Below are 16,876 nucleotides of genomic sequence, written 5' to 3' on the forward strand. Positions count from 1 at the left end.
CCATAGCCAGAGGGATAGGATGGTGGGAATGGGAAATGGGAAACGCTGAGTCCTGCTGTGTACCGGGCTTTTGACTTAAGGGAGCATCTGGTCTGGTCTCCTTCCAGCTGACTCTCCCGCAGGGCTTCCCTTCAAAAACCAGTGAGGGGCAGGAGGAGGGTGAAGGTCTGGGGGAGGGGAGGGGACTCTTTCTGTTCCTTCTGCCCTTTACTCCCTGGGGTTCAAGGCAGACATCCCACGGACCGGTGTCACTCCCAGAGAACCCCTCTGTCTGCTGGGGGCTGTTTGTTGCTTTCGATATGACAACATTGTGATACAGATTCCTGAATCCATAGATGTCAGAAGTGGAAGACAGCTCAGTTCACAGAATCATGAATCCATAAATGTTAGAAGTGGAAGAGAGTTCAGAACACAGAATAATACTAGATCCCGGAACCTTATGGTTAGAAGGGACCTCAGAGGGCATCCAGCCTCACCCATCACTAAGTAGGAACCCTGACCGTGATATCTCCAACTGGAAGTCTCCAGTGACAGTGCATCATCACCTCCAGAGGCAGCCTATTTTACTTTTAGAATGTCCCAATTTTCAAGAAATTTTTCCTTACTTTGGTCCTAGCTCTGCCTTCTGGGGACTAAACAGAATAAAGGCTCTTTTCCACTTGACATTCCAAGACAGTGATGACATCTGTCTTAATTCATCAACTTTCCAGGCTCATCCCATTTCCATCACTATAATAGGTCCAGAATGGGTTAGAGTCCCATCTCTACCCTGGTTATTTTCCTCTAGAGGAACTCCAGCAGAGAGAGAAGGACCTGGGTTCAAATTCTACTCTTTGGGTAACTTTAATCAAGACAACCTTTTTGAGCTTATTTATAGCATGCAAGGGTTGTGCTAGATGACCGCTGAGGACCCTTCCAGCTCTGGAGCTAGGGTCCTCTGAGACCACCTAAATTGAGCAGCTGTCTAAAATATGCCAAAGGAGATCTGACTAGAGTAGAAGACAGTTTGTTCTTCTCTTTCCGTGGCTCTGTGGGCATGTTCCAAGATCACACCAGCTTTTTGGCTGCCATATTGCACTGGTGAGAGGCAGTATGGTCTGATGGGTAGAGACTGGGCTTTGAAGCAAGAAAAATCAAGCCCTGATTCTGATGCATACAGGGACTCTGAGCAAATCGCTGAATTGGTCAATGCTGTCAATCAGCAGTGTCAAACTCAAGTAGAAATGAGGACCACTAAATCATATATAAAGAGCTCTGGGAGTCATCTGTTGACTTAGCCATGTATTAACATTGTCTGTGCTTTACTTATTTTTATTTATTTTGTCAAAATTCTTCCCCCCCTTACATTTTAATCTAGTTGAAGCCATAATCAAGAGTACTGTAGGTCTCATAGAGGTTCTAGATAAGCCTGAGCCTATGAGTTTCAGAGAAGGTGCTGCCCTGCATTGGAAGAAGCAGGTTCCTCTTCCAAGTTACCAATGAAACCACCAGGCCGGTCCCTTAGACCTTTCTCAGATGAATTCCTGTCTAGTCTCACCTCTTCCAACTATTTGTTGCTTCTACATGTAAGAGTTTACACTTATCCTGCTTCCCTATTGGTTCATTAGATTTTGTCCAACGTCTTAGCCTCCCACGTGTACATTAGAGATGCAATGTCTTTTGTCATCCAATACGTTAGCCATCCTACCCAATTTTGTGTCACTGGAAAATTTAATGAGAAAGTTATCTTCATGTCTTTCTGAATCTTTCTGCTCTTAGACCCTTTTATACACTTAAAAACTATTGAGTTTTGTTTATATCCATTAATATTTACTATAGTGGACATTAAAATATTTAATATTATTAAGAAAATAGTTTTGACCTTGTAGATTTCTGTCTCCTCTCTTCCCCTCCCTCCAAGTCATCTCTAAACAGCCCTTCAGCCCCTCCTTCCTCAAAAGCTCCAGCTACTGAAGATGTAGGAAAGTCCTCATCATCCATGTCCTTGACATTCTCAAATGATTCAGCATTAGCGTGGCTACGGTCTTACAGGGGAAATGATATAAAGAAGCATCTCCTTACAGTAGCACTTTAAGGATGGTGGAGCACTTCTACTGGAATTGTAGCTGAAATGTCTCCTCTCTGTCCGTCTCTCTTTGTCTCTCTGTCTCTATTTCTCTCCTCCTATTAAAATGTGAGCTTTCAGAGGGCAGAGACTCTTTTACTTTTCAATAGGTATCTCCAGTGTTAAGAACACAATAAACATAAATTATTCTTGTCTGTATTACCTTTTCATAATACTGTAGTTCATAGTCGAGGATGACGCCATTGGGCTGGTCAGGCTGGGACCAGGACAAGGTCATGCTGTCCACCGTCCGGCTCACCTGGTGTACGATGGATACAGCGGATGGGGCTACAAGAGAGAAGATGGAGTTTAAGGGAAGGTCAAAAGCAAAGTCCATGTTCCCGGAACCCCAATGTGAAGGGAAGGAGATTGGCGGGTGTCGAGAGATTGGCATCCGATACAAGGCAGTATGGAATCCAGATGTTTATCTGAGTTGGAAACAGAAAACCTGACTTCAAATCCTCAGACACGCACTAGCATTGTGACCCTGGGCAAGTCACTTAACCTCAGTTTTCTCATCTGTAAAACCGGGATAATAATAATAAAAAGTACCTACTTCACAAGGTTGGAGTGAGTCTTACATGAGAACATGGATATATAACATTTTGCAAATGTTATGAATATATAGATTTCATTTATTATTGTAACCTTAGAAACATTTTCCACTTAAAATTTTTTTCTTGATGCCTTTTGTTTCTTTACACTCATTTTAGCCTGCTTCCTTCCCCAGCTTCACATCTCACATTTTGAGAACAGAAAAATGATTAATTTAGAGTAACTAACATGTCCAACTGTTTCTGACAGTGTATGTAACACTCTACAACCACAATTTCTACTTCTGTTCTAAGAGAAGGAATGTTACTTCCCATTATTTTCCATTATTAAAGAATTTCACACTTGGACTTTTACCTAGGGTGTTCTGGAGCTAGTTGGTACCAGTTCCTGAGAGAGCTAGTTGTTAAATTTCTAGTGTGAGCTTTTATGAAACTGGCAAATGCTACAAATCAGGGTTATTGTTTTATTGATTATCGACATTTAAGAAAGTGATAGAGAAAATATTAATAATAGAGATTAAACTTTAAAAAAGTGTATTTTGCTTCCATTTTCCCCTACCAGGGAGCTGATTATTAAACATTTACCAGCATGGTCATGACTTGTACCTCATATACCAAAGTATTTTCCCATCTATTTTCCCATTTGATCCTCACAACAGGAGTGTGAGGGAGTCAAGGCAAGGATTATCACTTTCATTTTATTTTTGAATCTCATTCATGATCTCATTCATGTGGCTACTCTCTCCAAAGTTACAGACTACCACCCACTCATATATCATTTTATTACCTAAATTTTATTTTATTTTCAAGTGAAGACCTGCCTTTTCTCTCTCTCATTCCCCTTCCATTAGGAAAACAAGAAAAACAAAATCCCTGTTGAGAGGGTGTATAACACAGCAAAACAAACTTCCTCATTTGCCAAATCTAAAAATTATGACTGATTTTCTCTGAATCCATCCCTTTCCAAACAAAAGAAAACAGAACATTTCATGATGAGTCCTTTGATACTGTGGTTGGTGATTGCTCCGAGTTTGTAGGTCTTTCAAAGTTGTTTGTCTTTACAATATTGTTACCATTGTATAAATTATTCTCCTTGTCCTGGTCACTTTGTTTTGTATCAGTTCATACAAGTCTTCCCAGGCTTTTCTGAAACTAACTCCTTCATCATTTCCTACAGCTGAATGGTATTTCATCACATTCATATACCACAACTTGTTTAGTCATTTCCCAATTGATGGGCTCTCCCTCAGTTTCCAATTTTGTCACTGCAAAAAGAACTACTATAAATGTTTGTAATATGAGCGATTTTTTTCTTTCTTTGATCTTTTTGACCTAGTGCTGTTATAACTGGGTCAAATGGAATTCATAGTTTAATACCTTTTGGGGACATAAATCTAAATTGCTTTTAAGAATGGTTGGACCAATTCATATTGCCTTAAAGTATCAGTTTTCTCACAGCCTCTCCAGCTTTTGTCATTTTTGGGGGGGAGCACAACTTTGCAAATTAGATGGTTGTGCTGTTCATAGATGTTTTAATGACTATTTCTCTAATTATTAGTGATTTAGAGAATTTACATAATTGTTTATTGAGCTTTGAGAAAGGCAGACATGAAAATGTTCTTTCATAAATATACCATGAAAGCTAATCAATTCAAAATTGAGAGCATCTTCTACATTTATTGATCATATAAATAAGGATTAGGATTATGTGATTTTTACGGTCTTTATGGCTTTGATAGTCTGTGTTCCAAGATTTCTTCTGGCTTTGATATCCTGCATTCTAAGGGCCCTCCCAGCTCTGACATCCTGAGTTCTAAGGGCCCTCCCAGCTCTGACCTCCTGGGTTCTAAGGGCCCTCCCAGCTCTGACCTCCTGGGTTCTAAGGGCCCTCCCAGCTCTGACCTCCTGGGTTCTAAGGGCCCTCCCAGCTCTGACCTCCTGAGTTCTAAGGGCCCTCCCAGCTCTGACCTCCTGGGTTCTAAGGGCCCTCCCAGCTCTGACCCCCTGAGTTCTAAGGGCCCTCCCAGCTCTGACATCCTGGGTTCTAAGGGCCCTCCCAGCTCTGACATCCTGGGTTCTAAGGGCCCTCCCAGCTCTGACCCCCTGGGTTCTAAGGGCCCTCCCAGCTCTGACCCCCTGGGTTCTAAGGGCCCTCCCAGCTCTGACCTCCTGGGTTCTAAGGGCCCTCCCAGCTCTGACCTCCTGGGTTCTAAGGGCCCTCCCAGCTCTGACCTCCTGGGTTCTAAGGGCCCTCCCAGCTCTGACCTCCTGGGTTCTAAGGGCCCTCCCAGCTCTGACCTCCTGGGTTCTAAGGGCCCTCCCAGCTCTGACCCCCTGGGTTCTAAGGGCCCTCCCAGCTCTGACCCCCTGGGTTCTAAGGGCCCTCCCAGCTCTGACCCCCTGGGTTCTAAGGGCCCTCCCAGCTCTGACATCCTGGGTTCTAAGGGCCCTCCCAGCTCTGACCCCTTGGGTTCTAAGGGCCCTCCCAGCTCTGACCCCCTGGGTTCTAAGGGCCCTCCCAGCTCTGACCTCCTGGGTTCTAAGGGCCCTCCCAGCTCTGACCTCCTGGGTTCTAAGGGCCCTCCCAGCTCTGACCTCCTGGGTTCTAAGGGCCCTCCCAGCTCTGACCTCCTGGGTTCTAAGGGCCCTCCCAGCTCTGACCTCCTGGGTTCTAAGGGCCCTCCCAGCTCTGACCTCCTGGGTTCTAAGGGCCCTCCCAGCTCTGACCTCCTGGGTTCTAAGGGCCCTCCCAGCTCTGACATCCTGGGTTCTAACAACACTTCCAGCTCTGACATCCTGGGTTCTAAGGGCCCTCCTAGCTATGACATCTTGGGATTCTGACTCTCTCCATGGTTCAGTGCTAGCTGTGCCCCCAGGGATAGAGTGCTGATGATTTGGCCTGGGACTGATACCAGAATGATGAGCAAGCTGCACAGGGTGTGGGAGGCTCATGAAACTCTGGCTCTGGGAGGGACAAGCTGGGAGATCAGGATTTCATTTCAAGAGCACATGGAGCCAGAGGGACTTGGCCTGAGGGTAGGCCCATATGGAGGAGGCAGCAGCAAGAACTAGAACAGGACGGTCCATGGCCAGGGACCAAGAGTTTCTTTTACCTTTTATATGGCCAGCATATCAAGTTGGGCTTTTTGTAACACTGGGGCCATCACTGGTGTCTCAGAGGGCTTCCAGGTGTTGCCGTGGATAGGGCCTGGAGTCAGGAAGGCTAACTTTTACAAATTCAAATCCAGTCTCAGACACTTCCTAGTTGTGTGACCCTAAGTAAGTCACTTCACCCTCTCTGCCTCAATTTTCTCATCTGTAAAATGGGCTGGAGGAGGAAATTACAAAAGACTCTAGTATCTTTGCAAATAAAATCCCAGATGGGATCATAACTCCAAATGCAATAACCGAACAACAATCATGAGTGGTGTCATGGAAAGAATGCCAGACTGGAAAGCTGGTGAACTGGGATTCTGTGAATTGAAATACTTTAACTCTTTAGACAAATAATTTAATTTCTTTGGACTTCATTTTCCTCATCTATCAAATGAGAATAGAGATACTTGCCCTTCCTCCTTGTAGGATGGATGTGATAAAAGTCTCTTGTAACCTTAAAGTCTACAAAAATGTGAATGTTTTTCATTTCCACGTCTGTTTTCTCAATGGTCAATAGATAATTATTCTGGCTTTGCCATGATTGAGTTTATCCTTTAAAAAAAAGAGAGAGTAGGATCATAGGGGCAATGAGATGGAGCAATGGATGGAGCACCAGGCAAGTCATTTAACCTCATTTGCCTCAGTTTCCCCCTCTGTAAATGAATTAGAAATAGAAATGGCAAGCCACTCCAGTATCTTTGCCAAGAAAATCCCATATGAAGTCATGGGTCAGACACAACTTAAACAAATGAACAGCAACAACAACAAAAGAGAGATACAGATGATTTTAGAATATAGAATGTTATGGATGGACAGAACCTCATGATCACATATTTGTGCAGTCTAGCATGGTTAGTTTAAAAATTGACTCTCTAAGGGCAAGATGACAGAGCCATGAGAAGACACTAGTTTGATTGAATCAGAGGGTCATGGTAGACCATAGTCTCAATATGATTTCAGCATAATGATCTGGCACAGCATAATATCTGGAAATAAAGAGGTGAGGGTATCACTTTCCCCTGGCCTGGCTAGGACACTGTGTGTAGTCCTGAATGTCACAGGTTAGGAAGGATAGTAATTAGTTGGCAGATGTCAAGGGGAGGGCGTAGGAGCTGCAACAATTGGGGACTCTGAGCTTAGGGAAGGGAAGACTCCAGGCAGGGAGCTGATTACTTTCGTCAAGTGCTTGGCTCCAGAGGGAAGAGCCAAAGGTAATGGTCATTGTAAGATAGCAGCAACTTCCTACTTTGAGCTGCCCTAAGGAGGTATGGGTCTCAGAACATGGTGAGTTCTTCCTCAAATAAGGCCTGGATGACCACTGGCCAGGTAGAATGTCGTGGGGATTCATTTCCAGCAATGGTTTGAATTAAAAGGCTTCATCTCAGATTGTTTTCAACTCTGAAATTCTGTGACTCAGTGAAATGAGGTATTCCAATCCTTCATTTTTCAGGAGAGGATCTTGCCCAAAGTCTTAAAGGCAAAAGAAGCAAGGCTGAGATTTGAATTCATGCTCTCTGATCCCAAGTCCACCCCATGCTTGAGCTCTCACTGAATCAATCGCATAGTTAAAGGGTGAAAACATTCTTTCCGAAATAGGATGCTCTGCTAGGCGAGAGAGGCTGGAGGCGCCTTGTCTTCTTGGTTCTGTTTAATGTTTGATATTGGTGGGGGATGGGGAAGCCAGAGGGGAGTGGGGATACAAGGGATGAACCCTGTTGATTTCTCTACTAAGCAATTGTTTTGCTCAACCAAACCTGCTCTTCACCAACCTGATTTCCCATTCATCACCAAGTGCCTCAATATTGACAAAAAGAGGGAATCAGGGTCCAAAGTAAAGCTAGAAAAAAGAAAAGTTGGAAGGGGAGATAAATGAAAACAAGACTGGAGAAGAGAGGGAAAAGGGCAAAGGGAGAAAGAAAAAAAGAGCGAGGGAGGGAGAGAGGGAAAGAGGGAAAGAGAGAAAGAGGAAAAAGGAGAGGAGAAAGAGAAGAGAGATGAAAAAGAACAGAGAGAAGAGAGAGAGAAAAAAAGAAAGAGAAGAGAGATGAAAAAGGAGAGGGGGGAGGGAAGGAGGGAGAGATAGACAGACAAGAGACACACAGAGACAAAGAAACAGAGAAAGACAGGCAGAGAAAGGGAGACACAGAGAGAGAGAGACAGAGACAGAGACAGAAACATAGAAAGACACACACACACACACACACACACACTCAGAGGCAAAGGAAAGAGAAGGGAGAAATCTGAGGAAGTAGGTGTTGGAGATGGAAGTGGGAGAAAGAGAAGAAAGGAAGGAATTGGTGAGGAAAATAAAATCTTACAATTATATAGAGATGCTTAAGGTTAACAAAGGAGAGAGCTAGAAAATGGGGGAAGAAGGAAGGAGAAGAAAGAGGGATGATGAAGAGAGGACAGAGAGAGTGAGGGATGAAAAAGGAAAGGAGAGGGGAGGAGAGAGAAGGGAAAAGATTAGGAGAGGAAGAATGAGGGCAGGAAAGAAGGGAAATGATGGAAAGAGAAGGTGAGGAAAACAAACAAACAAACAAAAAATCCAAAGAGGGAGTGGAAAGAGGAAAGAGAAAAGAGATGGAGAAGACAGGGGAGGCAGGAGGCTGGTGTGAGGAGGGGGAATGCTACTGTCCCATGATGCTTTGGGACAGTGAATACTTTGATGTTGGGTTGAAATTAGACCAAACCTCCCCAACTCCCCAGCGACCCGCCCAGCCCCCCTCCACTCCAGCCCAAGCCCTGAGTCTGCGGCACTGCCGTCTCATGGTTCCTCTCCCAGGCAGGCCTTATGTGACGCCGGGAATGCTGCATTCTTCCCCTGGCTCCCTGAGGACACAGTCTCCTTTGTGATGACCATGAGGCAGACTTCCACCCTCTCCAGTCTGTCACCAGTCAAAGCTGAACCTTCCCTCCTGGGGTCTGACCAAAAAAAAAAAAAAAAATCCCTCCCCTTCTGGGGTTTCATAATTACCAGAAGAGAAAATTGTCAATGATGGGGAATCTGAGAGTTTCAGCTCCTTTCTCTCGGGACGGGGAGGAGGAGAGGGAAACAAGTTGGGGAGCCCGAGGCAGAGACACCCACTTAGCCCAATAAGCCTCCTTAATCCCCCCTGGGCAGGAACCAGAAGCAGCCCTTTCCAGGTTAAGGGATCAATCGGGAGGCAGACGAGGCCACAGCTGTCTGGGGACTATGGCAGGAGCTGTTTCCACTGGGAAATCTTAAACATTTGTTCCAGCGAGACAATAGGGGTTACAAAGTTCCTTCTAGCTCGGTCACTTTACATTCTAAGGTCCCTTAAAGCTCAATTCCTCTAAAGCCCCTAACAGTAGATGTCTGTGTTGTAACATTTTATGTTAGAAAACCTCTTCCAGTTGTGCTATCCTGGGTTCTAAATTTCAGTTTTCTACCATTTTCAGCTAAAATAGTCTCTGTTCCAAATTCCTGTTAGTTCTAACAGTCTCAGTTCTCAGGTCCCTTTTGGTTCTATGTTCCAAGTTCCCTTCCAAATGATATATCCTTTGACCTAAAGTTCCTTCCATTTCTGACTTTCTGCTGGATGGTCTAAGACCCACTTCATCATTAAAAAATAAAACTTATGTTCTAAGGTCTGTAAAGGGCTAGAACTGAGCAAATGCACTGGGATAATGGAGCACGTGAGGCTAATTACCAATTGGACAATTCTCTATTAACATGTTTGGAGGATGACCCTCCCCAACTATTCGGTGCTGGAGTCTCCCACGAATCCTGCTCCCAGAGAACAATCGCAGTTCTAGAGACAACAGAACACTACACTTAATAAATGCTTAATTCTCTGCTCTTGAAGGTCAAATACTCTTTGTTCTAAGGTTCCTTCTAATTATGATTTTCTACTGACTGTTAGAAGACCCCAGTCCAGCTCTGGTGTTTTAGGTTCTAAAGACCTCTCCACCTCCAAAATTTCATGTTTTGAGATTCCCTCCCAGATGTGACATCTCCTGGTCTAAGGCTCCATTTAGTTACAACATTCTGCGTTCTAATGTTCTCTTCTGTTCTCCATGTTTTCAAGGCCATTCCAATGCTGTACTATGTTCTGAAGTCTGTTCCATTCAAATATTCCTTGTTATTGTAAAGCCCTCTCCATTTATATTGTAGGTTCTAATATTCTATGTTTTAAGGTGCATCGGCCTCTGCCACTCCATGTGCTAAGGTTCCTCCCAGAAACAGCAACTTGTGATTCTATGATTCATTCACTGCTTCCCAGGCAGTATGGCACAATGGAGGGCTTTCTGGATTTAGCTATTTTCACAACCTTTCAAAGCCAAGTTTCTCTTCTGAAAGAAAAAAAAAAAAAAAAAAAAAAAAAAAAAGGAGATAATAATTCTTGTACAATCTACTTTGCTGGGCTGTTGTGAAAGAAGACATTTTAAACCTTAAAGTTCTATGGAAATATGAGTTGTCCGTGGGTCCTAAATTCTGTCTGCTGCTGAAGGCCTGCTATGTGGGGGTGGGAGAAGGCTGATATTTCTCAAACCTCCCCTGCATACCAACCACTCATTGCTTGAGCAAAATCCATAATTAGGACTTCAACATTTTCCTGATGTTCCATAAGCACATTCTCTTGTGTTTTCTCATTTATTACCTGATGAAAGAGAAGATGGGGCAGGTATCATTATCCCTATTTGATAGATGGGGAAAGTCCATGGCAAGAATTGGTATGAATGAGGTCACATAGTTATATGGTAGAAGATCAGGGCTATGAAAGCCCTTAGGAAATGAAATGTCAGAGCTGGGAGGGTCCTTAGAACCCAGGAGGTCAGAGCTGGGAGGGTCCTTAGAACCCGGGAGGTCAGAGCTGGGAGGGTCCTTAGAACCCGGGATGTCAGAGCTGGGAGAACCTTAGAACCCAGGAGGTCAGAGCTGGGAGGGCCCTTAGAACCCAGGAGGTCAGAGGTTGGAGAGGTCCTACAACATGGAAGTTTAGTTAGAAAGGACTAGAGCTCACATTTTCAGACTTCTGGTCCACTTGCTACCATCCCGTGATGCCTTCAGTTCACGGATCTCTTTTCAGTCACCATCTCTATGCCCAATCCCTGCCATGGACTCACAGATTCAGGTTTGTATGTGCCTCCAATTTCAGAGGCCATTTAGCCCAACTTCCTCCTTTTATAGATAAGCTGGTCAAGTGACTTGACGATGTCACAACTGTTTGGTATTGGGGGTAAAGGTAGATCCAGGCCCTCCTGACGCCATGTCCTACTCGCTACTCCCTACACCTTTCCCCTTCTCCCTCCCAATGCTCCCTTTGGGTCTGGCCTTCCTCCCTTCAAGGCTCATGTCAGGAGTCCCCTTTCCCAGGAAACATTTCCTGTCTCCTCCAGGTGACTTCTGCAGCCCTCCCCACCTCTGGTCTCTCACTCTCCCCTGTACCAAGATCATCTAAGAACTTCTCAGCCACAGGTAAACTCTCTGAGAGCTGAGGAAGGACGAGACTGTGCTCCCTTCCAGGCCCAGCGAGCCCCTGACCACCATTAAGGCCCCCAAGGACACCACCTCCCTCCCTCAGCTTTGGCTCCACTTGCTACCAGCAGGCTGTGACCCGGGTGGCCTCCAAGCTCTGGGCCTGGCTGGCTGCGTCCCCGTGAGGTCTCGGCACAATCACGGTGGCCCCACCTCTCCCCTGGGTTTAACTGTCAGGCTTTAGTTACAGGCATCCCCCCCGCCCCCGCCCAGGCTCTGATCACGGTAAGCCCCATAACCCCAGCCCTGTCAGGGAACCCACATTTGTGGGAGAAAAGATCAAGGCGGAGAGAGACCCCACCAAACGCTGATGGCCACTTCCCTGAAATCCAAAGAGATTAACAGTGGGGAAAAAAGAAAACAGCTGGGAAATCTCCAGCAGGCTCACTCCCCCCAGGTCCCAGCCTGCTCCTACACTGTCCCCCCCCTTCCCCGCCTGCCTTCTTTAGGGTGTCAGGTTTTGGGCCTGGGAGCAGCTTTCCCTATAAGTCAGTCAGTGGGGAATTCTGGCATTTTCAATTACCAGCATGCCTCACTGGCAAGGGGAATAAGGTCAGCTGTGCCCCTTGACCTTTACACAGAGATAGGACTCTGGGGAGAACACAGAAAAAGCGGCTTGTGGCTGGGAAGGGCCAAGCCTTCTGGCTCAGGGGAGCAGCCTGGCGGAGGGAACGGGGAGGGAAAGTGATGGCTGCCCCAGAGGAAATCTCACTTGCTTAGTCATTAATTAACTGAGTGGCCTCTCACCAAGTCACTTCATTTTGGGGGCCTCAATTTCCACATCTGTAAAATGAGGAACTGGTATCTATTACAGAGATATGGTTTCTTCTATAAAATGAGAGGACTGGACTTTAGGTGTTGTTTTTATCACCTTTAATAGCTTATTTGTCCTAAGGGCCCTCCCAGCTCTGACCTCCTGGGTTCTAAGGGCCCTCCCAGCTCTGACCTCCTGGGTTCTAAGGGCCCTCCCAGCTCTGACCTCCTGGGTTCTAAGGGCCCTCCCAGCTCTGACATCCTGGGTTCTAAGGTTCCTTCCAACCCTGATACTCATATTATAAAGCCTGTCCCAACTATGACCTGTCTATATTCTAACTAAGTCTTTCTAGCTCCCATATTTGGTGTTTTAGTATTCTCCATCCCAAGATCACTTTCATATTTACACTGTTTTTTTGACTCAATTCAATGAGGACTTACTAACAACTTATGACATGCCAGTCATAGCCAAATCTACAAAGCCAAAAAAGAACTAGACTCCCTGCCTCCCATCTCCAGGACTTGGGTCCTACTTTGTGCCCCGGCCCATAGTAGAATCTCTGGATAATATAAGGGCAGACTGAAGTCTCTCCCGTTCTCTCAGTCAGATGGGGGGCTAGACAGCCCAGCTGAACAACCAGAGGCTGAGATGAGCTAAGCATTCACGGTCTTGAACAGAGGCTGTGCCTTTAAAATGCCATCTTCATGAAAAGGAAAATATACCAAAAATACTATGAAGTAGCAGCAATTTGAGGAGGCACACTCAAGTTTTGGAGAGACTGGGCACGGGGAAAAAGATGTCCTTGTTTTGGATCCATATTGTTGTTACATGATCAATGCCAAAGGAAATGATGTGGATAAGCAGGGTTTCAAAGAAGGCAGAGATCAGCATGCACTTGGGCCAGTCAGAAAAGGCCCCAGTCTCATCCTGAGACCAGACCAAGCGCTTTGGGAACAGCAATGTCTCCCGCCTGCGTCCACAGCCACCATCGCTGTGGAGATGCAGCCCAGTAACTCCCCCCCCTGCCCCAGTGGGGCTTATGGGTACAGCCACTGAAGATCCAGAAAAGGCAGTTATCTCAAGTCCCCTGTCCTGTCAAATAGTTCCACATCAGAGAACGAGATGACCGAATCAATGGAAATGACATTAACATAAATGACATAAACATAAAAGCATTATTGTCTGCTTTGCTAATAACCCTAAGGGCCATGAAACCTTTCTGATGTCCAGCTAAAATCTCCTGTTTTCCCCATTAGAATCTGAGCTTTTTTGGCATCGAGAATCTTTTTTTTTTTTTCCTATTTGTATCCTTAGCACAGTGCTTTGCACATAATAAGAAAATTTTCACTCACTCAAACCATGCACCTCCAGGACCAACTTAAAATTCTTTCTAGCCATAAACACAACAAGAGTTTGAACTGAAGTCAGGGGGAGTCTCTTCACCTATCGTGGCTTGAGTGCTGGAAAACCTGGTTCAAATTCTCCCTCACGCTGGGGAAGTCACTTTTCTCTAGGGTTAAGCTTCTTTGTCTTGAAGATGAAGGGAGAGGATGCAGCTCTGAATCCATAATGTTATGCTCTCGAGACCTGTAGAATGTCATTGTGCCCTCCTGATTTTTGAACATCTGAGAACGATTCCATCATCACTGCTAGATGGTTCATGTGACACAAACATGCTTGCTAACACAGCACTACATCTGAGTAACTAATTAATAAAAATCTCAGGTAGAATCACAGAGCTGAATTATGAACCTTAGAACATAGAATGTTATTGTACACGGCAACAACAATATTATATGATGATCAGTTCTGATGGGCGTGACTCTTTCCAATGACGAGATGACCGAGAGCCATTTATACCCAGAGAGAGGACTGTGGGAGCTGAATGTGGATCACAACATAACATTCTCACTCTTTTTGTTGTTGTTCTTTGCATTTTGTTTTCTTACTCATTTTCTTTCCTTTTCGATCTGTTCTTTCTTATGCAGCACGAGAATTGCACAAATACATTTACATATATTGGATTGAACATGTATTTTAACATGTATAACATATATTGGCTTAAGTCTATCCATGGGAAGAAGTGAGGGGAAAGAGAGGAAATTTTGGATCCCAAGGCTGTGCAAGACTCAGTGTTGAAAAATTATCCATGCATGTGTTTTGAAAATAAAAAGCTTTAATAAAAAATAAGAACATAGGATGTTAGAGACTGGGGGAAGAGAGTACTTTAGAATATAAAATGTCAGAACTTAGAGGACTCTTAAAACAGAGAATGTCAGAGCTGAGAGATCCCTTAGAACACAGGATGTCAGAGCTACGAGAGCCCTTAGAATATAGGAATTTTTGAGCACAAAATATAAGTTGAAATGAACCTTAGGCAGTATCGTCCTGGCCTCCTGGCTGTCCCATAAACAAGCCATTCTTTGTCTCAGCTCTGAGCATTTTTTTTTCCTGATTGTCCTCTGTAGCTGGACGGCTCTCCCTTTTTTGTTTTAACTACTCACCCGCCTGGCTGCCTTTAAATCCCAACTAAAATCTCACCTTCTCTAGGAAGCCTTTCCCAACCCTCTTAATTCTAGTGCCTTCTCTCTGCTATTTGCTTCTGTTTATAGCTTGTTCGTAATAAATACGCTTATTGTTGTTCCCATTACAAGTGCCTTAAGAGAATGTCCTTTGCCTCTTTTTGTATCCCAGAAGCTCAGTGGTTGGCACATAGCAGCTGCTTCAGACAAGATGGACTGAGAAGTGAAACACCTTGCCTACTGCCACAGAGCTAGAAAGCAGAAGAGCTGGGTAATGATGGTGATGGTGGTTCTCTTGATGGCCATAGTATGTGTGTACAAAGCTCCCTTAGACCCTCTCTCCTTTACTGAGCTTCCCCACCTCTTCTTCCCCTCACATTTAATGGTGGCAAGTCTTTTGTGCTTTTCAAAGCACTTTCCCGGCCACTGCCCCATTTGATCTTTACAATAGCCATAGGTGGTAGAAAGGCCAAGCATCCCCACAGCCTGCTCCACTTTCCCATATTGAGTATCCATGTTTCTGCCCTACAGGGTTGTTGAAAGGATCAAATATGATCACAAATTAGAGAGTGCTTTGAACAGTTAAAAGGGCTAAACACAAGTAAGGGCTACAGCACAGTGGGCTGAGGAGGGAGATGCACTGGTCTGGGCAGCTGGAGGTCTGGGTTCTAATTCATGGCCGCCATTTGGCAGGGCAATTTTAACTTCCCCATCTGTAACAAAGGGTACATGATTAAATAATATGTAGGACTCTTTCAGAGGTGACATTCTAAATGTTAAAGTGATTTCTCATGTCAATATCCTAATTTTTTTTAATGTTCTAAGGCACCTTTTAGTTCCAGCTCTGACATCATGTGTTCTAAGGGCCCTCCCCGCTCTGACCTCCTGGGTTCTAAGGGCCCTCCCAGCTCTGACCTCCTGGGTTCTAAGGGCCTCCCAGCTCTGACCTCCTGGGTTCTAAGGGCCCTCCCAGCTCTGACCTCCTGGGTTCTAAGGGCCTCCCAGCTCTGACCTCCTGGGTTCTAAGGGCCTCCCAGCTCTGACCCCCTGGGTTCTAAGGGCCTCCCAGCTCTGACATCCTGGGCTCTAAGGGCCCTCCCAGCTCTGACCTCCTGGGTTCTAAGGATCCTCCCAGCTCTGACCTCCTGGGTTCTAAGGGCCCTCCCAGCTCTGACCTCCTGGGTTCTAAGGGCCCTCCCAGCTCTGACCTCCTGGGTTCTAAGGGCCCTCCCAGCTCTGACATCCCGGGTTCTAAGGGCCCTCCCAGCTCTGACCTCCTGGGTTCTAAGGGCCCTCCCAGCTCTGACTTCCTGGGTACTAAGGGCCCTCCCAGCTCTGACATTCTGTGTTCTAAGGGCCCTCCCAGCTCTGACCTCCCGGCTTCTAAGGGCCCCCCAGCTCTGACCTCCTGGGTTCTAAGGCCCCTTCTAGCTCTGACCTCCTGGGTTCTAAGGGCCCTCCCAGCTCTGACGTCCTGGGTTCTTAGTGCTCTCCAAACTTTAACATGCTTGGTTTTAAGACTCTCCTATACTACTTTCTATTAGTGTTGAAGCTAAGATCTTTCAAATTGCATTTTGTGGTTAAAGAGCTTTGGACTTTAGTCAGAGGATCTGGTTCTATCATTTATGATGTATGTGAAGCTAGTGAATCATATGACCTTACTTGGAAAATGAGGGAGCTATCCTAGAATGATTTCTAAAATTTCTTCCACTCTATATCTGATTAGCCCTTAGATCAGAAAGTCTGCATTTGAATAATGTCTCTACCTCTTAACTTGCGATGACAGGCAAGTACCTCAGTTTTCTTTTCCGTAAAATTGGAAGAATAATTTTTCCTGGGCTTTTGCCAGGTTCAAATGAGAAAATGGATAGGAAAGATTTTCAGAAAGTGGAACACTTAATCTGTGGCCTTTTTGTTCAGGCAGGGAGAGGACATAGGCATCTGCTCCTAGGGAGCCAATTTTCTCTCCCCAATCTCTAGTTGCTGCATCTTTTCCCCTGTCTCTCTCTTGTCTGTAGTACTGAACTGAGAGAATCCATGGCCAGCCCGGACTCCCCCATGAGTGAAAAGCAGCGCAAGGATTCCCAGGCCTCCAATTAAGAGGGCATTCTCCAGCAGGCAGGGCCTGCTTAGTGCTAATAAACAGAGCGTTGTCCCCCAGGCGGCGGAAGTGTGAGACCCTAGGGAGGGAAGGAGCTCCTGGACTCCCAGCCTGGATGTGCTCCCCAGGGGAAGGCAGAAGCTGCAGGTAGAGGGAGGGAGGGGGCTGCCCAGCCCGTGGCC

At 45.5% G+C, this 16,876-nt stretch overlaps 1 protein-coding gene across 4 annotated transcripts in view; it reads right to left on the reverse strand.

Moving 5' to 3' along the window:
* EPHB2 (EPH receptor B2) overlaps nt 1-16,876 on the reverse strand; it is a 267,166-nt gene that overhangs the window by 41,799 nt on the left and 208,491 nt on the right. For all 4 annotated transcript variants that reach the window (XM_074305917.1, XM_074305913.1, XM_074305915.1 and 1 more), the window contains exon 6: nt 2,268-2,392. In XM_074305917.1, coding sequence (XP_074162018.1) covers nt 2,268-2,392 — 125 coding nt within the window. The remainder of the gene's footprint in view (nt 1-2,267; nt 2,393-16,876) is intronic.

The sequence above is a fragment of the Sminthopsis crassicaudata genome, chromosome 3, assembly GCF_048593235.1.
Source record: "Sminthopsis crassicaudata isolate SCR6 chromosome 3, ASM4859323v1, whole genome shotgun sequence".
In the NCBI taxonomy this organism is placed as follows: Eukaryota; Metazoa; Chordata; class Mammalia; order Dasyuromorphia; family Dasyuridae; genus Sminthopsis; species Sminthopsis crassicaudata.